Source organism: Olea europaea, chromosome 5, assembly GCF_002742605.1.
Source record: "Olea europaea var. sylvestris chromosome 5, O_europaea_v1, whole genome shotgun sequence".
Taxonomy (NCBI): domain Eukaryota; kingdom Viridiplantae; phylum Streptophyta; class Magnoliopsida; order Lamiales; family Oleaceae; genus Olea; species Olea europaea.
This window is the reverse complement of record NC_036241.1, coordinates 10,088,256-10,113,307: the sequence shown is the minus strand read 5'-3', so window position 1 is coordinate 10,113,307 and position 25,052 is coordinate 10,088,256. Positions and strand designations below refer to the sequence as shown.

Genomic DNA, 25,052 nt, shown 5'->3' with positions numbered 1-25,052 from the left:
CAGTTTTTATGCTCCTTGCTCTTACTTCTACCTAGGCGTCGAACATGACATGAGCAAATCCAGGAGTTATACGCCATTAGTCAAGAAATTTTTGGACAATTTGGACTTGAGAGATTCCACAGGCTTTCCCAACAATATTTGGAACGTAACACGAGACAGATAAATGATGCTGCTGCATTGCGAAACTTGCCAAGTTAGATGTTGTTTAGATGATCCCACTTGTTTGGTTTGTTGATATTCCTTAAGAACTTGGGAAATGAAGGGAAGGAACTATGGATTCCTGTTATTATGTGAAGAATTCAATAAACTAAAAAAGAACACAAAGAATTACGTGGTTTGGCGCTAGTGTAGCAACCTACATCCACGGGAGAAAAGAGAGCTTGTATATTATTCACTTATGTTTGGAGCTTACAATGAACCATATATATTCGCATTACATTAAGATTGCCTTATTAAGGATGAGGCAATCAAGGAAAGAGAATAACGAATTATGGAAATCTTCCAAAACGTGATTGAGCCATAATATTTTCCAATATTAGCAAATCCTTCAAATATCATCAAATATCTCTCTTCTCCAACATTATGTAATAATATGCGTTGACAACTAACAATCCTCCACGAGTCCTGATCTTATGAACTTGCTGCAAATTTATCTACAGAGTGCAATTCAGTGACCAAATTAATAAATAATTTTGCCAGCCAACGAGAAAATATTGAGCGCCCCTGTAGGAAAAGAAGTAGAATTCATAGGGAAATTAGAAGGTTAGAAGTGCTCTAAATTGAAGTAAAAAAAAAAGAGTTATGTCGCTAAAAACAAGGCTGACATGAGTCACATGACTGGAGATGTAAAAATGATTTAACCAGACACACAATTTCTAGTGGGCTGGTCAAGAACGCCCAGCTTGGGAAATGAACCTAAGAGAGTTGGCAGTGCTAATCCCCTGCCCACATTAGGCCGGCTAACAATTGCCCACGCTGAAGTTGTGTTGCCTTTCAGCAGTCAAATCGCGTTTTTTCGTTAATGTGGCAATGCCACCTCGGCAAGTGGGCATATATCTCCTGTCCACTATGAGCAAGAAATCATTTCTAAGAGAGTTGGTGCAGCACAATTGATGTATCGCATCTGCATAATTGGGAATCCATGTAACAGAGAAGAAAATGATACACATTACCTTACGCTAAAAACATATATATTACAATAAACATAGACTTTTCACTTGCATTTGGCTTGAAATACTCACAATAGTGGCCGGAGGACAATACCCATGAGAAGCAATATGCTGTGTGTATGGCATACAGCCATTTGACGAGAAAAAGGAAGCGGCAAGTGACGATAAAGACTGAGTAAGAAATGAAGGCATCAATGCCATGTTTGAAAAGCTAGGATCTTCTCCGAAGCGCGAGAAAATTATAGATATCATCAGGGCAATTCAGCCTAAGAGTTGTCAGAACCTGCTTGTATTTGGTTTCATTGTAATGAAATTCTAATGAAAACTAGTAATGAGTCCCATGAAATATGTGGATAATTTGTATGTAGTATAGTATGGCATCTCTAAATTAATACCCCAATAATTAACCCCTGATATTTAAAGAATTTTCATGAAATCGACGGCTTTCTGAAGCCATAAATTAATATTTCTGCTATCTAATACTTAATGCAAAACCTAAAAAAAATTAATTAGCAGAATTATGTTCCTTAGAGAAACATCAAACTAGAGTAGCTTTTTTCTTCTCGATTGCCCTGATAGAGCACGTAATGAGCTACAACATGGGTGTGTTTTGAAAGGTCGAGAAGATATAGGTGCGAGCCAAGGCCTCCTACTCTTTGTTAAACAAAGGGGGTCATCGTCCTTATCTTCTTCGACTTTTCATGATTGTCTTGTGACAATGCAATTGCTGTGAGATCTTTATCAAGTTTTTCATGGCTTCAGTTCTAGCATCCATCAGTTGTATTTTCGAAGTTACGCTTAGCATCTTGCATTTTATGGTCCATCTTTTGAAGTTCCCCCCAATAAAGAGTCATGTCATCCAAGAATTTGTATTGATGCAATAATAGAAACTCAGTTGCTGCCTATATATTCTATTAGAAGCGCGCGGCTTTTGTGCATGAACAATGATAAATGATTCCATTTTGTTAAAGCATGTTGACGATAGAAATCTGATCAATAAATTCCTCTCAATTACTTAGGATTTTCACCTCATTAACTCACCGATTTTGATACTCAAATTGAAATTATAGAATAAATGACTATTTGAGAGGAAAATATTTAAATTTGCATGATTTTCTTTGCAAAGGTATTTATAAATTTTCTTCAAAATTTTGGGACAACTGGGTCATTTGGAAAGAATAACAAGTGACGGCCTCTTACAGGCTAGTTTGTAACTGATTATATTTTAGACTCATGTTTTATTCATTTGCTTACGTGTCACACGTTCAATGGCATATAAGTCATACTTTAAATATTTATCCATGTATATTTTAACAACGGTAGTTCCACTAACCTGAAAGGGGGAATGGCTTGTCTTCCACTCATGCGAGCATTTTTACTCTTTGCATATCACTTTGCAAACAGGGGATGAGCTCGCATAATGAATTTCTCGATTCAACAAATAGTCCCCGAAGTTTGATTTTATTATTTATGTTAAATCTAGAACTTATTTTGTTCTGCTGAATTACGAAATTTCTTGTTTTTCATTCCTTGAATGTTGGTTTCAGTTCGCAACGAATTATGGTCGCAAGATTCAGTTCAATAGTAATTGGACAGAGATCAACCACGTTTTTATTTAGATCTGCATGGACAATGCATTTTTGGGACATTTCAACATGGAGAGTTGGTTTTTAGATGTCTACAATTCATAACACAGATCAACTAGGGAAGATGCAGTACTCTTTGCAGTTGCAGTTGAACCGTAATGGACCGACTGTTGTTCCACGCCTAATGCTGTGCTCAATCTTCGTTCAATAGATGGCCGTCTAGAGATTTTCGTTCCCAGAATTCGAATTTTTTTGTTTGTCTTGACACGACGAACTCATATTGTTATTGAATCAACTAACTCAATCTTCAATCATCCAAAGTAATCAGGTACACAACATTCAGGGCACAATGATAATAAAGTCTAGCACTGTTTGTGGTAACATCCAAGATTCTTACCGTGCCATGATGAAAATGGCGAATGGCTTCTACACAGTACAATAACTTAAAGGCCCTCAAAAAATCTTAAATGGTCTTCAAATGTCTCGCCATGACGGATTTTGGACACCGATCCATCATCCTCAACCTGGAACATCGATTAAAAAATTAATTAACTGGATAATGCAGGAAGAAAGAATTATAGCCATGGATTCTCAGCTCCGGTGATGGAAATAATGAACAGAATGGAGTGGGTAATTTCTCTACTAAGATTGCGTACATATGAAGAAAAAGAAAACGAAGTGGGATAGAATGAAAGAAACTAAGAAAAAAACATGACTAAATAGCAAAAGATGTGTGACAATATTGTCAGTATTATGTCTAATCCTGCTGAGTCTAATGCATACATTCCCATCCACACCACGAACGCACACAAATCATCTAGCTGTCCCCTTGGCTGTCCTTTAAAGCAAATTTTGATGCATCACCATGATTTTGAAGTGTCAAAATTTTAGTGGGACCCAATTAAGTTTTTCTGAAAGGTTGAATTGTTCCTTGATAAAATTGACACAAAAATTGTAGTGATGCGTCAAATTTTGATTAAGGAGAGACAGAGATGGCCGCAGCAGATCTGGAGTCTGTAAATTGTCTAGCTAAATATGGAAGTTATACAAGGTAGCTAAACTATAAAATAAGAATAAAAATCACTTCAAGGTCAACCGGGACAAGAATAGTTCACTAACCCAATATTCCGGTGGACGCATCTTGAGATTGTATGTTGAAGCCATACTCATGCAGTATGCACCTGCATCATGAACTACAAGGCCAGCACCCTGAAAGAAAATCAAATGAGCATAATGACATAATATTGTCCCAACTTCTTTGTGAAAAGGTTAAGAGACATTACCCTCGGTGGTGTGGGCAGTTCTCTGTCCTTCCCCAAGAAATCTGCTGATTCACAAACAGGACCCACGACATCAAAAGTGGAAACCTCGGCATCTGGGGGTGAAGGGGAAACTAGCTCTATGTGCTGCAATAACAAGTCATTCAGTCCATATCAGAATCAGTGACACAGAAACTCTCAAAGCAAGCAGAAAAATTATACAATAAAATGATATGTAGCGCCAGGTTCGTCATGGTAGGAAATTCATATTTTCCAAAAACACAATAAATAGCAACTGAAACCAAAGAGAGGGTTTATTTTTATTTTTATTTTAAGCGAATTTATCATTGCATTAGAGAGCAAGCTGATTGAGTACCTCAGTGCTCAGAAAGAAATACGAAACAAACCTTAGATATCATAATTACATTAATGGCTTATCAATCATTCACAGGCTATTTGGACTGTAGGATATTTTCTTGATTAATATTAAGTTGGTTTAATTCACTTGTAAGTAAAATTAGATCGGAACTTCACTATTGAGTTGCAATAAAACAGAGTTTTAAAGTGAAAGTTATGAAAGAGTTCTAGAAAATGAAAAAAATAAATAAATAATAAATAATATAAATAAAAAAATAATACATGCAGATGTTATATACCGATTAATTTAAAAGTAATAGAAATCTTACCTGATAAGCTCCATACAAACTAGGACGAATAAGTTCCGCCATGCTGCCATCAATTACAACAAAATTTTTGGTCCCGTTGGTTTTGACTCCAGTGACACGATTTACCAAGCAGCAAGTATTTGCAATAAGTGATCTTCCAGGTTCAATGATGAGATTAAGATTCCGTGAAAGGACCAACTCCCGAACCTACAGAAAACATCCATGACATGATTATGGCCCTGTTTGACCCACGTTCCCTCAGAAAATACATTCTTAAACAGTGAATTAATATTATTTCAACCATACATTTTTCAATAAAATAATATTACATGCAAATTCAAAACTTTTTCTATTTTTTAACCACACATTTTCCATTAATACATTATTCAAAAATGCATTCTTATGACAACAATGTGGCTCAAACAAGGGCTATATCAACCTTTACATGGTACCCCACAGGATGACAATGCATCTAAATGTATCCTGGCATCTCATGCAATATGATACATATTCGAGACAGACTAATTCTAAAAAGATAGTGCTATTTCCGCCGAAGTACAAGAGCATTACACCTTATGAAGAAAGAACTACGTCAAGAGCAAGCAGAATGAAAGATCTCACTGATTTAAAATGCCATGAAGAATGAAGTTGGATCTAACTGAAGTTATAGTACTTACAGTATCAATAAGATCTCTAGGAGTGGGAAGGATTGCTCCAGTATGATAATAATCAATTCCTAGACCACCTCCAATATTTAAATAATCAATTTCAAAGCCCTGGGCTCGAATTTCATCGATGTAGTTCACCATTAGGACTGCAGCATCTCTGAAAATGTCAACCTGGAGGAACAATCAATTCATATCATGTATTATTATTCAACAATCTTAAATAATAAAATAAATGCAGATAAATGCCTAAGTTTTTTGACTGTCAACAATGAGAACTATGTGCATCATACAAAAAAAAGTTGAGAATGGAAGTAAGTGGGTTGAGAATGGAAGTAAGTACTGACAGAAGACAAGAAAGAGATGCACAGAACTTAATTTTCATTTTTCCAAAAAGACAAAAGATATTTATGCAGAGATAGAAATGAAAAACATCAAAATTACAAATGTTCTCTCTTTTGGGAAGAACGGTAATGATGTGTGGATCAAAAAGAAGTGTCCACAAATAAAAAAGTAAAGGCTTGGTTCAATTGGTTAAATGCTGCAGCCAGACTTTTTGCCACAATATGAATTTGGAAAGCCAAAAAAAAAAAAAAAAGAAAAGAAAAGAAAAGAAAAAAGAAAAAAAAGCTTCGATTTCTTTTATTTTCACTTTCCTTATCTTAGGAGTTGGCATAGGAAGTTAGTGGCGAATAAGAATCATGGATCTAAACGTGTACACTCTTAAAACTCCAACAAATGAAATCTCGCGAGTGCAAAAATAGTTAGTTCAGGTATGAGGTATTATTTCAAAATAATAAATTAGCAGAGTTACAGAGTCATATTCATTAGGAACAACTAAACACCAAACAGCTAACTTTAAGAAGAATACCTTTGTAATGGTAGACCCCAGATGGCAGTGGGCACCAACAAGTTTCAGTTCTTGCGGATGTGCCTTCACAGAATCTAGAAACCACTGCAGCTTCTCATTTCGGATACCAAATTTGGAGTTCTTGTTCCCAGTGGCAACATATGGATGGACCTAATACAAACAGGCAGTAGATGCAATTCGATAATTACATTCCATGAATAAATATTACAAGTAATGCAATAAAATTAGCATTTTGTAAAGCCAAAGATGCAAATCTGACAAGGATCTTATCTGGAAGCAAGCTTACAAATCCATAGTGAAGTCAGCAACGGTAGTTGAAAATTTTTGGCTATGGTTGACCATGCTAATTAGAATAACAACGTGTTTCCAGCAACAAAACGCCAATGTAAGATTGAAGCATTCTCTTCTTGAGTTGAAATATACGAAGTATGAGAACAACAGTGTAAGGCATAATAGTTTAACAACATTTTTGCTACATGACCACGTGAGGTAGCATTGAAGATGGTGGAGTGCCTAAATTAATCAGATTAATATTTCTTTTTCCTGATTAGAACAGCGCAATAAGTTTATTACATTCAAAGTTCTAACAAATAATAACAAATAGTGAAGTATGTTACTTGTATGTCCAAATCAACAAGCTAATTTTACCCAAGTCGGACAATTCCCCTTTTAGACTTATCTTTGAGATTTTAAATCACTCACGGCATAAACAATTTAATGGTTCAAACAAAATTTAATTACAACAGCATGACCCTTTTTCTACTCTGGATCCTTAAACTGTTAAAAGATATAGACGTGGAACATATTAATCTCGCATTTTGATATGAAATAGCGTCTTAACATGTTACAGGAAGTCACTCTAGGTACCTGAGGATCTACATCTGGATTAATTCGTAGTAGAACATTAACTTTCTTCCCAGCAATTCTTGCTGCAGCTACAATGTTTTCCAGATCAAATTCACTATCAATGTTTACAAAAACACCCTCTTGAGCAGCTAGGACTAGATCTTCTAATATTTTTCCGTTTCCATTGAAGACACACCTGTCATAAGATATTGATAGATCACCTTTCAAGCTGACAGAGCATTACAGTACATCACACCCCCAAACAAAATTAAAATAAGAAACCCAAGATATATCAAGTGTAAAATAGCTGGCTGTAGGCCTAGTGCATGGAGCCATGTTATCTCATTTAAAGCCACTTGCATGTGTGTGCAGGCGCAAATCTGAAAGGACGCTATTTCTAATGCAGGAGCGTAACAACTTGACAACGAACAACTAGAAGAAATGGGGGATCCAAGAAGAAGAATTAGGGTAAGAGAAAATCAAAGTATCATATATTCAACAGTACCTACTACAATGAATGAGCCCTCTATATATAAGCAACTAATTAATATCAAAAGATCTACTAATCTAGAACTTTCTCAAAATATTAAATATAATTTAATCGAATCTAAAAAAAATATTTTAAATCAAACTCTACTTTTAAAATAATATCTAAATACTATCTATATTTTATCTTTATTCTTATCTTTATCCTCATCAATTGCGTTACTGCTTTTGATTGAAAAATTGGCAGCATGTTATTATATTTAGAAAATGTTGGCAGAGTTTACAAAGTCAAGAATCTTGTAGAGAGCAATACTTGACATTGTATTGAAAAATACAATAGTGACAGAAGTAGTTCCATTTACATGAAACGGTCTCTTTCCAAATCCTTTCTTTCTTTTTTTGGAGAAAATCACAACAATGCAAAGTACATTTTCAGGTAGGGATTTCTGAGATGAAGGTTTCAGATGAAAGAACTGCTGGACCTACTTTTTGTTACTATGTTTCCTAGGACTTATTCAACTCATTTTGAAGATTGGAGAACAATCCCTGGGGCTTTCATTCAAATGAGTTCCTTGATATTGAGCACTGTGAACTCTTTCTTCTTTCTTAGTCAGTATTTTCTCTTTCACTGCTGAGTGATCTGTAAGAGCAAAGGATGAAGGTTTCAGATGAAAGAACTGCTGGACCTACTTTTTGTTACTATGTTTCCTAGGACTTATTCAACTCATTTTGAAGATTAGAGAACAATCCCTGGGGCTTTCATTCAAATGAGTTCCTTGATATTGAGCACTGTGAACTCTTTCTTCTTTCTTAGTCAGTATTTTCTCTTTCACTGCTGAGTGATCTGTAAGTCATAAACTATATGATAACATATGAAGCGAGGAAAAAGGGGAGGTAGAGGATGTGAATTAGTTTTTAATCAACCTTGCCATTTGAAAAACACTGTTACTCAATAAAATGGGAGTTGAATGCTGTAAATTTTGGGACAATTTAGAAATCTATAAAAGAACAGATCAAGCCCCTATCTGGTTTAGCTAAAAAATATATTTTTAGTAGAGTTTGATAAAAACTGATATAATGTATAGTTTAAAAGTCGATAAAAGTTCTGGTTCCCATGAAATGTGTGATTGATAATAAGTTTGAGGAAAAATGAGTTTTAGAAATTGGGGAGCAAAAAAAATAGCTAAGCAAGATGATTTTCTGTATTCCCTTTTTTGTCCGCTTCCGAAACATTGGCTGTTATTTCCTTCTTCTAATGTGATTCTATTTTTCCTTTCCAGGGGCACACTTGAGATCAACTGTTCAAAGGACATTAAAATCCAACGGATCATTGGGCTATGCACATCACTGGAGAAGGTTAATTCTTCTAATATTTGCTAACTAATCCTGTCAGGCATCTTACAACATAGCTGGAAATTTGATAGCATGTTTTGTCAACTGCTATTAGCCAGAAAATTATCAGCCAATACCCTTATAGAAAGGACTATTATAGCCAACACAGTCATTGGGCATGGTAATATTACATCTCAGAAGATGTGTGGCCTCAACAATACTTGCCTGACTGTTTTCTTTGATGTTGCTTCTAGTTTAAAAATCAGATCCCTCTGGTGCAACTCCACAATTATGCTTACAGTTTTCCGTAAGTACTTATTTCTAGAGCTTATCATCCTACTTTTATACATTGACACTCTTAGCCTATGTTTGGCTAATGGTTATAAATGATTTATAAATACTCAAATTGCTTTTTTATCTATGGAGACCTATAAGTACTATCTGTTTATCATCACTCATTTCCATCTATTTTTAATATAACCATTTATAAACACTTCCCAAACGTTCCCCTAACATGTTATGTTGAGTTTTCTCATTTGCAACTCTTGGGCTTTAAGATGTTTATGCTGGTCTCTTTCTTTCTTGATAAAAACGTTCACATACCATATTTGCTTTCTTCATAATGATTAATCTGTTTATCTCATGGTAGCTTAAATGAAATTGTTCATGCCCTAACCCAAATTTTTTTTTGTTGCAATTATCGGAGGTTGGATTTCTAAACAAGGTTCGGAGTGACTACATCGAAATTATATGAATAAAAATTTCGATCTCCATGATATAAATTTATATTTGTAAAATTAACATTATGTTTTCAATGAAGTTTCAATAAAACATGCAAAACTTTATTGGGCTACCAAATGAATGTTAAACGAAATTACATGTTGACAAAATTCCTCTTTAAGGTATTTGACATTGTTCTTGCACCATGTACTACTAATTAGAACAAACAATATTACTAAATATGTAGACATACACCAGAACTCACCTTCAAAAATGAAAAAATAAAAACAATTCAACATATCACATAATGCAATACATTTCTATCTAGATCAAGAATTACAAAGGTGAAATCTTGAAGATTTACTTCATCAAAAACTCAAACCAATTAAAAGATAAACAATCAAATTATTAACTAAAACTTAAAAATTAACTATAGCATAAATTTAATACCTTGTCGGATCAAAACCAGCATGGAGAGCCAATTTGAGCTCATTCCCACTAACTAAAACAGCTCCACATCCCAATTTTCTCAAATGCTCCAAAATCTTAAGATTATTATTAGCCTTAATGGCATACCCAATTATAGAATTCAAACCCTCCAAAGCCTCTTTATATGCCTCCACATTTCTAGTAATTTGCGGTTTGCTGTATAGATAAAAAGGCCTCTTTTCCACAACCTCCATAACATCCTGAACCTTATTTCCCTCACAATACAAATACCCATCTTCAGATTTCTTGAAACAGTGCTGGAGAATCTGAGTTTTGTGCTCGGCAGGGGACAGAACTGCCCGTATGCACAGAGAGGCGATTCTTGAAGTAGGCTTGAGTTTGAAGGGTGAAATGGGTTTAATAGGAAACCAAGTAAATGGGGATTTCAGGGATTTTGTGGGATGGGTTGTAGGGGTTTGAGAGACGAGGTTTGTAGCCGCCATTGTTGGGGGAAAGTGAAGAAAAGGCAACTGACAACAGTCAAAGTCTACAGTGACTTAAGCGAGTGTAACATTGGACGGACATATCAGCCGAGGTTTATTAGGTTTTTGGGGTGGTTGGGGATTTTGAATTTTGAAAGAAAAATCCCTTTTTTCCATTTTCGTTTCCCCCTTTTTTTTTTCCTGAAAAATTTGGATACTTTGGGATTATTTGAAAAGATTTTATGACAAATTTTAGCGAATTTTGATATCAGTTAATGAAATGTATTTTTTAAAATGTGTAGTTAAAATTAATTATTGAATTTCACTTCAATTATGTATCAATTTCATCGTCTAGAACTTTTAACTTTCGATTTTTGACATGGTATGGTCATGATTCATGAGATCTCAACCATAAAAGTTTTATCACTTTAATAAAATCGCATATAACTTTCAAGTGACTTAAAATTGAAAGACAAAATCAAAAAATCAGTTATTTTTCAATACGATTGAAAGCTACAAACAATTTTTTTCGTCAATATTATTGACGTTTTCAATTTGTAAGGACCAAAATTGACAAATTTAAATGAACTGAGACTAATGTCAATTTTTAAAATTCAAAACTCCTAACTACACCATGTGAAAGATTTGAGAGTCTTGTATTAATTTTCCCTTTTTTTTTTTTTTTTTTTTTTTTACATAATTCTCGTATTTTTACCAAATAAAGGTGTAGCTAACTATACTCAAAATGAATTTTAAGAAGGTAAAGCTAATATTCTGGTTAAGATATTTCTAGATTATATAAAATATTTGTACGACATTATGTATCCAACAAAAATAATGTAATTTGATGAGATATTTACGATTGAAAAATATTATAAACTGACAATTAAAATTTAGGGATGTCAAATGGGACTCGGTCATCCCACACACGAGTCAAGTTGATTTTTGTGTACAAATTTTTTGCCTGCTCGTATGGACTCATTTAGAAGCCAAGAAACAAATTAATAAATAAGTATATTGAATTTTTAAAACAAAAAAAATGTTAATTGAAGAGTTGATTGTTTAAAAATCAAGTTTTTAAAAATCATTTATTTATGCCCTTTTTTATTTAGATAAAAATAAGATTTTTAGTAATTTTAATAAAAGTTGATAAAGCCCTTGTTTAAGCCCCATTTTAGACAAAGAAAGTATTTTGAAATAGTAGATTGATTAGAAATGTGTGGTCAAAAATTATAAAAAAAAAAAAATTAGGTTTACATGTATATTTTAAAAAATAAGGTTCAAACAAGGATAAAATATATAATTGAAAAGTTGTGATTATCATAAAATGTGAAATTTAGGGGGCATTTGTTTCCTATTTTTGTAAGAATAAGAATAAAAATATAGTTGTCATGGGTCCATAAGAAATATAAGGGTGCGTTTGATTGCACACATTTTCCATGGAAAATGGGTTTTTTCCACCTAATTTCCTACTTTTGTCTTGTTTGATTAACAATTTTTTCCAAGGAAAATAATTTCCTTGTTTTGGTCACGTGACCACATTTTCCTTAAAAACAAGGAAAATATATTCCTTGGGATAGGGTGGATTTTATTTTCCATGGAATTTAACCCTTCCTAACCAACCCACGTAAATATCTCTCTCTCTGTCTTTCATCTCTACCCACGTAGCCTCTCTCTCATCCATTCAACCTGCTCTCATTGATTGAAAGGAACCAGGAAGGCGTCTCACTCTCTCATCTATTCAACCGAACTAGGAAGAAGAATCGACGATCTGCCTCCGGGGAAATCAGTGCGAAAGGTTGGCAACGAGGCGGTGACTGCATAGATTGAGGTTAATTTAACAATCAAACCCCCATATTCTTGATGCTTCAGTTTTGTCGATTCTCTATGTTTTAGGTTCGTTTTTTCATGGGTCCTCATTATTTCAAGTTTGCAGATTCCAATTTTGTTTCTGTTTTTTTTTTTTGGATTTCGAGATTCCACGTGATTGGATACGTATTGGAACATGAATTCCAGAATTTTTCTCATCTGTAATCACCCCCAATTCTATTTCTGTGATGTATGAGTCATTATTTATCAAACGCACATTATGAGGATTATAGAGAGAGAGAACTTGGGTTCTGTAAGGTGGAGCTGCTGATAGAATTAAACATAACACTCCACCTGATTTTTGATATTAATATTATTTTATACGTTTTGGAAGATACTTATCTCTCAGCAAGCTTTCTCTGTCTTGGGTTTCCAAATTTCCTAAGGTACATCCAGATTTCATCGTTCTGTTGCTCGTGAATCTTAATTTCCATGGTATTCGGATCTATACCTGAGCTTGTTTTTTTTTTCTTTTATCGTTTTAGATAAAAATCTGATTATCTGTTCGTATTCTTGAATTATTTGTTATTTTGACGTTAGCTGAAGCTTAAATTTTGATGATTCTGGATTTTAATGTGGATAAGTTTAAGATAATTCTTGGTTTGAGTAGTAACTTCGGGATTTACCTAATTCCCTTTAATTTTCTTGATGGTTTTGCTGAGCCTGTTCAGTAGAATGTTTGAATTGAAGGAACCTGAAAACTGAACAGTTTGTTTGGGTAGTTTAGATAGCAAATGGAAAAGCTAACGTAAATTTGGTATTACTTATTCCCCTAAGTTGCTTACGTAGAAAAGGAACATGTGAGAACATACATGGATTTTTCTCTTGGGAATTTAGCAAAGTTGTGAGTTGGACAGAGCTCCTGCATGTTTGTTTTATGATACATAAAGCCCAGAGAAATCGGGATTAGGATTTGACATCAACAGATGAAGAGTGTATAAGTTTTAACTTCGTTTTCCTTCCTACAAAACATATAAACCTATTACAAATTTAATGAACTGAATTCAAGTGAAGAAAATGATCTATACCTTGATGAAAGTAAAATGTCGTAGAAAATATCTTCTCGTCTAGCTGTTAAACAAGCCTGAACCCATGAGGCAATACCTGTTAGAATGTGTGCCAGACCACAACTCACCGGGCCTCAAGCTAGACCCACGATCCAAACTCCAGTCTATGTTAGTGTAATCTAACTGTGACATTGAGTTGCCTGTGTTCCAGTCTACTGGAGATGACGATCCAGAAGCACCGTTGGTGCCCAGACCAGAGAAGAGTCCAAGAAAAGTAGCGGCAGAAAGCTTCGGTGATGTACTTGCTTTATTCCACAAACTGTTCCCTCAGATAGTTCCTCGAGAATCCATTGCACTACTGCTGGAGCCAAATTGCTCTTGGGGTTGGTAATGAAGTTGGTTATACAGCGGGTTTGAACTGACAATTTTTGGGCTCAGACTCCTTGTGACCAACCCATTGGATTTCATAGTTCCAGCACTAGTTGGACACCAACCCAAAGCTGTCCCAGGCAGAGATGAGCTAACATTTGGAGTATGTAAGTGCTTTCCATTCATGGATTGAGGTCGCTGCATCATTATGATAGGTTCTCTAACAGCAGCTTAAAGATTGAAGATATAGTACCGCAATAATTTGACATGTTTAGGAACTAACATGTTTCTCACGTTAGCTAAAAAATTCTGCTAGTTGAATTTTACAGCAGCAGAAATAGCAATTTAACAAGTATTGATTTTGTGCCAACAATAAATTACAATTATTGCAAGAGAATAGAGTACAAAAGCTGTCAAGTTTATCTAAATTTTTTCCTTGGATAGGACATATCAGTTGTAGTTTTCAATTCATCAGACTGTGCTGAAAGTTATAGTAAGCAAGCTTGTAGAGGGACATTAGATACACTAAACCACATCAATTGGCAGTTGGTTCTAGAAAAATTACAAGGCATGAGTATAGAAAAGAGTGACATAATGCAAGTAATGAAAATTTTTCGATCGGATGAGAGTCTGGCTAGAGTATTTATGAGTTTGACTGATGAAGAATTCATGCGTGATTTAGTATTTGAGATTCTGGGCTGTGATCCGCCTCCACTATTTTAAGACCACGTGCTTGGATAATTCAACAAACATATGTGAAAGTATGACATTTATGTTGATTTTATTTCCTATTTTCTTATGATAGAGATTTTACGGGTTTTTTCATTTTCGTTTTATGTAATACGTTGGACGAAATTTCATCATTATTTATTGAATTGATTATCTGATTATTATTTTTGATTGCAAAGAAGAATATTTAACTGGTAGTAATCTGAATTGGTAGGGATAATTATTTCATCTCGACAGTGTTTATGCATCTTTCGTACCAAATCTTGGCATGTTTTTATCCATAAATTAACTGCTATATTAATTAGGATTGATTAGGATTTGGCCGAATTTATGTCTTTAATTTATTTAAAAGATGGAACATTCATTGACAAATTTTCATGGAAAAAATCCAATATTTTCCATGGAAAAAGTGACAATTTCCATGGAAAATAGTGCTTGTCAAACAGATAAAATTGGAAAAAATAACAATTTCCATGAAAAATAATGGCTATCAAACACCTAAAGTTGGAAAATTATAACATTTTCTAGGTTGAAATTTAAGTCAATCAAACATGTGTAATTAACATTTTCCATGTAAATAATTTCCAGGCAATTGAATTACCTAGAAAATATTTTCTTTCCATGCAATTTTCCTACTTGCAATCAAACGCACCCTAAATTCAAATTTGGTGATTTGATGTGGAGCCTGTTTGGGAATGATTTTGAGAATTGATTTTTTAACCGTTATAAAAAAAGTGGGGTTCACCTGTGAGAGAAGAAGTCGAATATGACGGTTGAAATAGTGAAATAACGATCAAAAAATCAATTTTTAGGAGAAAAAATTGTTCCCAAATAGACCCGTGATGGATAACGATCATTTTTTTTCATTTTAATAGGGAAAAATGGGAAACAAACAGGGGCTTAATCAGTAACTTTGACTTAAATTTTAATAAGATTTTTATCAGGGCATGTGTACCTTACGTGTAGTGTATTTACTATTTGGTTGGTATTTTAATATAGGAAAAGGATTAAAATCAATTTGATACTTACTTGGTTCGAACAACGTTCATCGAGTATGAAAGGTATTGTTTTGTCAAGGTCGTAATTTTATAAGAATCAATAGTAAGACATAAAAAGGAATGTTCAGGATGTTGTGCCTTGATTTGAGTTGCTTGTGGGATTAGAATTGACATTTTGTAGAGAATATTTAGGTAAAACAAAATTACAAATATTTTGCAGACTCAATGGCATTTTTTTAATAAGAAAATCAAAATTTTCATTTTAACAAAAAAAAAACCCACTAAGAAAAATTCCTAGAAAATAAAGCAAGGCAACATCAATTTAGCCCCAACTTGAGTCTCATTCTTTAAAAAAAAAAAAATACATTTTTAAACAATGTTTAGACATCATTTCAATGACACATTCTTCAATAATATAACATTACACGTAAATCCAAAATTTTTCTTTATTTTTCATTACACATTTCTCATCAATACACTATTCAAAAATTCTTTCTTACGAAAAGAATGGGCTCAAACAAGGACTTACTTTTCAGGATTTGAACGAAACCAGCAATTAAACAAAGGGATGTATATGTTCATAATTCATGGATGGCAGTCAGTTTATCTCAGGAAACACGCCATAAAAGTCTGTTGGGGAGAGGGAGAGTTCAATCTCACTTATAAAAATCCTTTCAGTAATTTCAGAAACAACTGTAATTTGTAACTTATAACAAGCTCAATTCACTTTCTCAAAACAGGATAGAAATCCAACATCAATGAAATTCACACAGCCGCGGTATGATAGTGGATATTTATTATACGTCAACACAGCCAAACACATCCTGGAACGTCGAACCTCCATACTTCACACCTTACCAGCAAAACTTCTTTTTCTGCATATCACCAAAACAAAACCAGATTATCTGTGAATGACATTAGCTTACAATTATGTGCACGACTGAGACAGAGATGTGCATAACAAAATGTGTGCGAGTGCAAAATTTTTATGATTCATAAATTGTAGGGAGGTTCTGATTAACTTCAAAGTGAGTGGCGCGTGCACGTCTGAGAAAGAGTACTACTCGTAATTCAAAGGTTGAAACTTCTATTGTATATCAAGAACAAAGAACTGATTTAACTCACCCGAAGTCTGGCTTCTTGTTGACCGTCTATATAAGCAAGCAGCTCCTCTTGCTTAATCAAAGCCTCGTACAGAGCCTGCCAAGGTGAAAATCCAATCCAATATCAGTTCAAGTGCCTTTACAAAGACATGGATAACAGGGAATTCTAGGTAAAACCAAATCCTCAACGATGCAGATTAAAACGGTACTGAATCTATGTAGTCACAGAAGAATGGATTTTGGTTGCAAATTAAAGACGGTTAAAACAGAATCTACCTTTTTTGTTGCAATTAACTCTGCTTCTAGGGCTTCCACTCGACAAACAGCAGCATGCAGCAGTTCTTCTTTCTCACAGGGCATTACAAATGGCTTTGTTTGAAGAGTATTAACCTTCTCCTCAAGTTTGCACAACCTATTCATTACAGAAGCGAGCATTTCTCCCTCTGAAAATGCTGGTGTTGGAGATGGCGGTCGAAATTCCTCCTTTGGGCTCGTGTCAAAGGCAATTTCCGTAATGGTTGATTGTTGATGTGATGATACTTCAGGAACCTTCTTGGTTAGATAGCACGATACTGAGCGGAAGAGCATGAAAAGGGTCATGAAGAAGGCCATAAGAGCAGCCAAAATCCGAGCATGCAGTCCTTCTGAAGCATTTTGAGAATCAGGTGCGGGAAATGTCTCTGAATGAAAAATGAATGGCCAGTATTAATAAAGCATTCTAGGGAGATCATTCTGATCCTACGTCAGATTCAATTGTTTATTTTGCAGGACAAGAAAAGGATTAGCACATCCCTCAAATGTGGCAGCAATTAATAATTTCACAGCAGGCTAAATTGATCTATGAACACTAGAAAAATATAAAAGAGAGAACAAAAACTACCCAACCTATAGCTATAAGCAAAATTAGAAAAGATAAATAATAAATTTTGAATACCTTTTTCTTCTGGTCATTTGTATAACTGTGTACTTCTCATCTATGCAAACTAAGGTAAAAATAAATGAATTTCTCACTGACAATAATCACAGGTTGATGACAAATGTCAGATAAACATTGTGCAACATTTCTTTGCAGAATGTTTGTATCATTGTTCCAGAGAGAGAGGAAGGGAAGGAGAGAGATTAACATGACATAGATATACACATCAATATTCAAATAATAATACATATAATAGCAGGAATTGGATGATCTGTGTTGATTTAAAAATGATGTCGGGTAACAAATGCGGATCAAAATCTTCTAACCATGTACTTCAGAAACCAACCTTTTGTAATACTAGACTTCTGAAAGGATGCTTGCTTCTTCCATCCAGAATCAACAGCCTTGTCAACCATGGGAACGTATTCATCACTTCCTGAAAAGTTACCATAATAGGTTGGCGTTCCACTGGCCTTAGCCTGTGCAATAAGTCGAATATTACTTGAAATTGTCGATTACAAAATGCATAGTCAATTTTGATCCACCTACTATGACAATAAAAGGTTCTTACTGCTGAAATTTCCCAAAACAATAGTGACAAAAGCCCAAATTTACTTAACACAAATATAGAGGTTTTCAATTAAGGCACATCTAATTTTATGCTTCCCAGCCGAAGAAAACTGAAACATATAATTGTGAAAATGAACTCTGAACCAAACAGTACCTCCTCATGAACAGGAGTCAACCGAAGATGAGAATAACTCCGGATGGCCTTTGGTGAAGCAATATCTTCAGCTTCAGAACCAGACTCAGCAGAAGTATCACTGCCTTTAACCTGCTTCAACAACCAAATGAAACCAAGATCGTTTCGCTTAAATCTAACATACCATTCAAAATGACATGGAGGCCATACCATTGGGTAGTGTGGTTTAGCATAGACGACCTTCCCCTCACTGTTGAGAACTTTAACAACCTGCCTGGCACGTAGTGTTTCACAATTGAGTACCATCTGCACCGTGATGTCAAGCAATCAACTTTTTTCAAAATAAACAACAATAAAGTTGACTGGGGTTATGTAATGCATTCATTTATTTTAAATAGTAAAAACTTTTCGCAGATTAGGTAAGTACCTTTAGAATCTCTGGATTCTTCCATGGTCCTTTATCAGAGTGCATGCAACCCCCTTGATCTGCACAGGTACACATTCCTCCCAAGAATTCTGGCAACTCACTGCATAAGCCCACAAAAACAAATTCAGCGTCATTCAAACAGAATTCAACGGTAATGTCATCAAAAGCAAGATGATGAATATCATCTCTGTTAAGTATGATTTCAATCCCATTTACCTGGAATCTATTATTTCAAGCAACTTGTTCTGGTATTTGTTTCCAAGAACCTTCGATAAATTTCAGAAAAAAAGAGAGATTCATTAATTGCAGTCAGTCGCTTGAAGAGGACAACAATGCTTACAAACAACTGAAAGAAGAATATTGACATACATGAATTTTCGTTGTGGTTCTTGGATCTAAAAAGCTCTTTACAGTATTCCACAGTAGTTTAAAGCCTGGACCAGCATTAATGATAAACATTTGATGGAGCGTCTGTAAAAATTGGAAGTACAATATATATCACTACCCAAAGACTTTGCAAAGAACGATAACACTGATCAAGCTAAATCTAAAAGTTTACTTCAGGATAATTATTGCCATCAATATTTTGAAGCCGCATAATGAGTTCACGCGCACTCTTAGTAAAGTTTTTCAAACCCTGAAATTTAACAATGAGACACATATTACATGTAGAAATTAAGAATGACCAATAACATATGTGCTGCAAGGACAATTTGTGAAAAATGAAAACTTAACAGCATGAAACATACCACACCATGAACGTCCAAAATTGTTGTGCTTGAATCAATGTGCCTTTTGGCAGCAACAGTACAAGCAGGAAACTTAATTGCAAAGCATTTCTCAAACTCTCTCACGTGGTATTTTATATAACGGTCCAAGGTCGTAACTTGCATAAGTTTATTTGGATCAACTTTCCCCAATCTCTCAAAGTACACTGGCCTACCCTCCTTGTCAACTCCATGATAACCATGTGGATAGTACTTCAAAACTTCATTCAACTCTTTAAATTCAAAATCCTGGCAGGGAATAAAAAAACATAAATCCATAAAGGAATCATCACTAAAAGAAACCAGGACATTTGCCAGGTCTACAAGCAAGTTTGAAACTTATCATGTCTATTACTTCCATAATTGTGTCGGCACCAAAATCTTTCCTCCATTGAATCATATCAGCCCACATCTGCTTGGCTTTCTCAATATCAAACTTCCTTGCTCTCAGAAACCTGCAAGTAATTTTGTCAATAATAATCTTATAAAAGATTGATTGATTACTGAATCAGAAGGGAAATTAATAACAGAACCAAGAGCTCACAAAAAAGAAACTCAAAGCTACATTTACGTGCCTCTGTCCATTGTCATATATATATATATATATAGAACAGGTAAAACCCGTGTAGAATGAAGCTAGCACTGTGACCACTAACCTTCCAAGGATGAACTAAGCTTATACAAGAAACATTAATCTCATTCATATTGTCTTTGATATTCCCCACGAACAGGAAACTCATAACATACAAGAAATGGTTGAAGTAATCACTCAAGTCTGAATCACTCACAACTATATAATTGACATTTCTTTAGAAGACAGACATAAATTTTTTCTCACTAAAACATGAGAGATTTAATTTTATAAACAACAAGATAGAGTTGCAGAAGAATTATAGAAGGTCATTATCAAAATAGGGTCAAACATTATTCTGGCTTGGTATGCTGATCCAAACAGATAAGTCCAGGAAAATTATGATGCCATGGAGAACTTTCATCCCTATGCATCCTCTGGCAAAGAGTGCATACGTCTAAATTAGAGAGACTCGAGTGATATTCCAATTCAAAATGTGGCGGATAATCCACCCAAATGAAAGGTAATGTTTCAGTGACCTCCCTTATAAATCCATTCCAACAATGTGATGGTCCAGGATGAACTTTATAGATTATATTGTCATTGTATGCATTTAAGAAAAATAGTAAAGAGAAAAGAATAGAGAACCTCAACATCGTATGGTAGTCATCATGTTTTGCTGGTAATAATTCATCCAACAGTAAGGCTTGTCGGAATGCGTCAACAGATTTTAGTTCCTCAGCATCTCGGATATCCTCAATCGAAACAGAGCTGACTCGACCATCGTTCTTGCTTCTACTTTTCTTCTTCTTCTTCAGAGAATGTTTAAACTTTGAGGAGGCATTCAGTGCTTTCTTTTTCAGGGTACCAATTTTTGTCCTTCTTTCATCCTCGGAATTCTCAAAGTCAGATTTTCTTTCTCTCCGCTCATCATTACCTGATGAGCCCTCAAAGCCTATTATGCGGAGAGAAAATATAGATATAAAAAATTCATTTAAATTAAAAGAAAATGACTGCTTCATTCATAGAAGAAACACGAAGTTAAATGAGTCCAATAATCGGAAAATATAGTAAGAAAGCTTTTGTGAAATTAATAAATCTCATATCATGGCTTAAATTAGTTATTTTGGTACATAATCCTTGTTACAAATTATTCCAATATTTGCCTGTTAAGAATGCACAACTTTTAGGAGCCAACTGATACTTCCACATCTAAACTAAAATTTATAAGAAAAAAACCAAGGTCTAGAGAATATAACCTACTTTCAATGAATGGAGTCATAGATGCTATGTGTCTCCACAATAATCAATTCTAGTCATGCCATTTCAAAACAGTTACACACATATGGAATCATCAAATACAGCAGTGCAGCTGCAGCACAAGAATGTCTAAAACTAAACATCGACGGAAAAGAGCTTCAAGAAATACCTCTAAAGAGTATTTCCAATGCAAAGAGAAATACTTTAGTGAAAAAAAATTAACAATGGGCGTCAGGCGTTAATACACACCTCAAAAAGCAACAACACAATTTTGATCCAGAAATTTCATGGAAGTAGAAAAGTTCAACCCCATCCTAAGTTTGCCTAATTTCTTTAATTTTTCTAAATTTGAAACTGCCCATATTAGCAAAAACATAATAAAATTTCCAACAAAAATCACCTCAACAAATGATACACAACTAATTACATTGGGTTCATACAGAATGCAACCGCATAAACTCTATTTTCTAAAAAAGTCAACACGATTACAAGAAACAAATTTTTACTCACAAGGCCTCGCAAATCGATCCAATGGTCCAGACATCGCAAACTATCGATCACCTAAACTCTCTCAAAATTGTTGATGATGGTCGATAAATTACTCAATCAAGCATTACCAAATCTCTGTACACTAGAAAAATCAGATCATTATTCAGTACAAAACTTAAATAACGTTTAGAACGAAAATTCAGCTGTCTACTTTATTCAGATGGAGTAAAAGTAAACCTTTAAAAAGTAATAACGCAGATCGCGAAGCTGATTGAAACGGCAATAAATATTAATTAACGCAATATCTGTAACCGCAAAAAAGAAAGAAAAATGGGAATTCTGAAAATAAATTAGATATAAATATACATATACGTTTTCTGTATCGCCGGATTAGATTTTGTCGGCGACGATGTGAGAGAGAACTGAGGGCAGGTTAATTCGTAAAGCGTTTAGGAAGGTAGAGTGGCCGTTGGGGGTGGGACCATGAGGAGTGAATGACACGTGGCGAAGGGAGCGTGGGGTGCAGTAGAGCGAAAATTTGCCGGCGGTGATTGGTGTTAAAACTGAAAACGCTGGAGCGTGTGATATCGGGTTTTAGTGAATAGCGATTTGAGGATTAATTACGTGAATAGACAATTTTACACCTTCGAGATATATATCTAAAGGAAATAAATAAATTAAAATAGTTGGTCTAGTATATTCGAACCCCACGCGCCATGATCAAATTTATTTATTTATTTATTTTTATTATCTTCAAATTTATTTCTTTATATGATCAAAATATCTAGTAAAATATAGCAATTGAAGACAATCACCTAACGAGTAAAATCATAAAATCTCATTAAACCCATGAATTTTTATTAAATTCAAACTTATCTCTTGATCTATCTATTTATTTAAAAATGAAGGATTGATGAGAAACTTTTTAAGATCAATTTTACCCTTATATTTAGCCTATATCTTCAATTCCCATTTAATATTTATATGTCATTAATATAAATTTAATTTATTTCCAACAAAAAAATTAAATTGTACACCACTAAATACAACTATTACTAATTATTGATATTACTGCTTTTATAAACAGTCATTAATACGTACAATTTAAAAAAGAAAAAAAAAGTTTCAACGAGGAGCATTATTATGCCTATGTTTGGCCCCATTAAATTTCATTTCATTTTTCTTTCTTCTATTTTCAATCACACGATTTTCCATAAAATAATATTAGATGTAAATCGAAAAATTCTCCTTCTTTTTCAACTACTCATTTTTAAAATAAAATAAAAATACTATTCCGCATATTTTCATTTCAAAAAATGGGAGGCCAAACGAGGCTATGTGCAATGACGAAGTCTTAAAAATCATTAATATAAATAAATAAAAAAGACAATAAGAATTTTATATGTATTTAAGAAATAAGCATTATTGTATGAAATATAAAAACTCTATTATAAAACATGAAAACAAAATGTTTTAGCAGTTAATTTTTATTTATTTTTTCAATATAATATATTATGAAAATCACTAATAATTACAATTCAAAAAAATTTCAATAATGATTTGTACAATACTATAGCCAAATTGATAATGAAACAGAACCTTACACAGAGAATGACTTCGTCAACTTATCAAAGAAGACAAACATAGCATGTGACGATGCTGAAACTTGAGAGTTACACTTAATCAATGCAAATATTCCTGGATTTAATAGAAAATGCACCTTCTTCTAATTATATGGTACAACGTCGAATTCTTTCAATAAAAAATGAGTATGTTGACTACCTCGATAACAAGTTAATTGAGTTATTTCCTGTAGAAGGCGAAGAATATGTCGATTTTAAATCTTGATGAAGTAGTAGATGATACAAATAAATTTTACCAAGAGGAGTTCCTAAATACATTATTGCCAAATGGTATCTCACCACATAAGATAATCTCGAAAAAAGTTATTCAGCAATGTTCTTAAGAAATCTGGACCATCTAAGATTTTTGCAATGGAACAAGCATAATTTGTCATGATTTCAAGAGACAAATTATTCATGTTGAAGTAATCATTGGACAACATGTTAAAAAATAAGTTTCCCTTCCACGCATCCAATTAACGTTGGCAAATAATGGAGGATATCTATTCAAATTCAATAGAAAATAATTTTCAATACGTCTATGTTTTGCAATAACAATTAACAATGCTCAAAGACAAACAATGATACTGTTGAAACATACTTTCTTGAACATATATTCTACAGTAAGCAACTATTCGTCGAACTTTTTTGTGGAGTTTCAATACAAATAACAAGTCCTTGTAAAAGAAGAAAAATTGTGGAACATTATTGTGCGCAAAGAAGTGTTATAGTACTTGAAACATTACATTTCATTTTATTCAACTTTAGTTGTGTATCGTGCATTGCACGATGATTTGTTATATTTTTGTAAGTTAATTTGTTAAAAAGACAAGATATTTTTAAAAAATTTAAATATATAATTATGTAGACTTAGCATGAACAATTATAAATATACATTAAGTGGTAAACGATAAAGAGAGTTTATGGTCATAATGAATACGGTATCAATAAGAAACCGAATTTGAAGGAAAGATTATCAAATTCACACTGATCCGGAAAAAAAAAGGTTGATGTAGTTAAAACAATCTATTTCCTAACATCCAATTACTATTAAATAGAAAATAAAAGGATAATAAGTCACATATCCAGATGCCATTGAAACACCAGTATGTTAAATATAAATAGAAAATCATATGGTACAACGTAAAATATTTAGCTACTCTCATCACATCCAAGGAGGTAGGAGAATTTGTAGAAATAGTTTCAAAGTTTTTTTAGTAATTTTGTCGATGCCTTCAGTAATATATGTTTCTTCGTTGCAACGAGCATGTAAGAATGAAACACACCATCCTTGAACATATGAAAGTGTCTTGATTGTGGCCTCTCAAGGTTTCGTAGCAAGCTTTGTCGCTAGTACAATCTGATAGAATCCAACAATAAGTTTTCCATCAGATAGGAAACAAAAGGAAAAGGAGTTTGAACAACTATATAAATGAAAATTATATAATGTGCAACACCATCACTTTTCTCAGCATAGAATTATATCATCCATCATGTGAAAACTAGGTCAAAAAACATATAGGTGAGCTATGACTACGAAAAAATTTTACCAACGGGAACTTGAAAGTCAGTTGCATGAACAGGGTCAAGCTCAATGAACCCCCAAATTCAGTTGCAATGTGTTATAATCTTGGCATGTTTTTATCCATAAATTAACTGCTATATTAATTAGGATTGATTAGGATTTGGCCGAATTTATGTCTTTAATTTAT

General features: G+C 33.8%; 2 protein-coding genes and 2 long non-coding RNA genes across 9 annotated transcripts; 1 reads left to right on the top strand and 3 right to left on the bottom strand.

The window, feature by feature from the left end:
* Nucleotides 1-3,003: 3,003 nt before the first annotated feature.
* On the bottom strand, nt 3,004-10,612 carry LOC111394586 (diaminopimelate decarboxylase 1, chloroplastic-like). The gene is made up of 8 exons (XM_023020485.1): nt 10,050-10,612; nt 7,083-7,257; nt 6,216-6,365; nt 5,357-5,518; nt 4,701-4,886; nt 4,039-4,161; nt 3,875-3,964; nt 3,004-3,279 (listed from the first exon to the last, which is right to left on the bottom strand). Exons 1-8 carry the CDS (start codon nt 10,529-10,531, stop codon nt 3,199-3,201), a joined length of 1,449 nt encoding a protein of 482 aa, XP_022876253.1. The 5' UTR covers nt 10,532-10,612; the 3' UTR covers nt 3,004-3,198.
* A 1,495-nt stretch (nt 10,613-12,107) lies between these two features.
* Nucleotides 12,108-14,203, top strand: LOC111394587. The gene is made up of 2 exons (XR_002702647.1): nt 12,108-12,341; nt 13,598-14,203. It is a non-coding gene; the product is annotated as an uncharacterized LOC111394587 (long non-coding RNA).
* A 1,835-nt stretch (nt 14,204-16,038) lies between these two features.
* LOC111394585 (phosphatidylinositol/phosphatidylcholine transfer protein SFH8-like) lies at nt 16,039-22,287 on the bottom strand. Of its 6 annotated transcripts, none has more exons than XM_023020479.1 (16): nt 22,085-22,287; nt 21,956-21,985; nt 21,740-21,860; nt 20,618-20,924; nt 19,754-19,853; nt 19,381-19,647; nt 19,191-19,268; nt 19,001-19,102; nt 18,848-18,897; nt 18,632-18,731; nt 18,415-18,510; nt 18,226-18,336; nt 17,848-17,980; nt 16,862-17,265; nt 16,608-16,682; nt 16,039-16,357 (listed from the first exon to the last, which is right to left on the bottom strand). In XM_023020479.1, exons 3-16 carry the CDS (start codon nt 21,771-21,773, stop codon nt 16,337-16,339), a joined length of 1,878 nt encoding a protein of 625 aa, XP_022876247.1. In that variant the 5' UTR covers nt 21,774-21,860; nt 21,956-21,985; nt 22,085-22,287; the 3' UTR covers nt 16,039-16,336. The 6 variants fall into 6 exon arrangements, with proteins under 6 accessions (XP_022876247.1, XP_022876248.1, XP_022876250.1 ...); XM_023020480.1 differs by having other exon boundaries at nt 22,091-22,287; XM_023020482.1 differs by having other exon boundaries at nt 21,740-21,853; nt 22,091-22,287.
* A 2,066-nt stretch (nt 22,288-24,353) lies between these two features.
* Nucleotides 24,354-24,962, bottom strand: LOC111394952. The gene is made up of 2 exons (XR_002702770.1): nt 24,891-24,962; nt 24,354-24,700 (listed from the first exon to the last, which is right to left on the bottom strand). It is a non-coding gene; the product is annotated as an uncharacterized LOC111394952 (long non-coding RNA).
* Between the last annotated feature and the right edge of the window lie 90 nt (nt 24,963-25,052).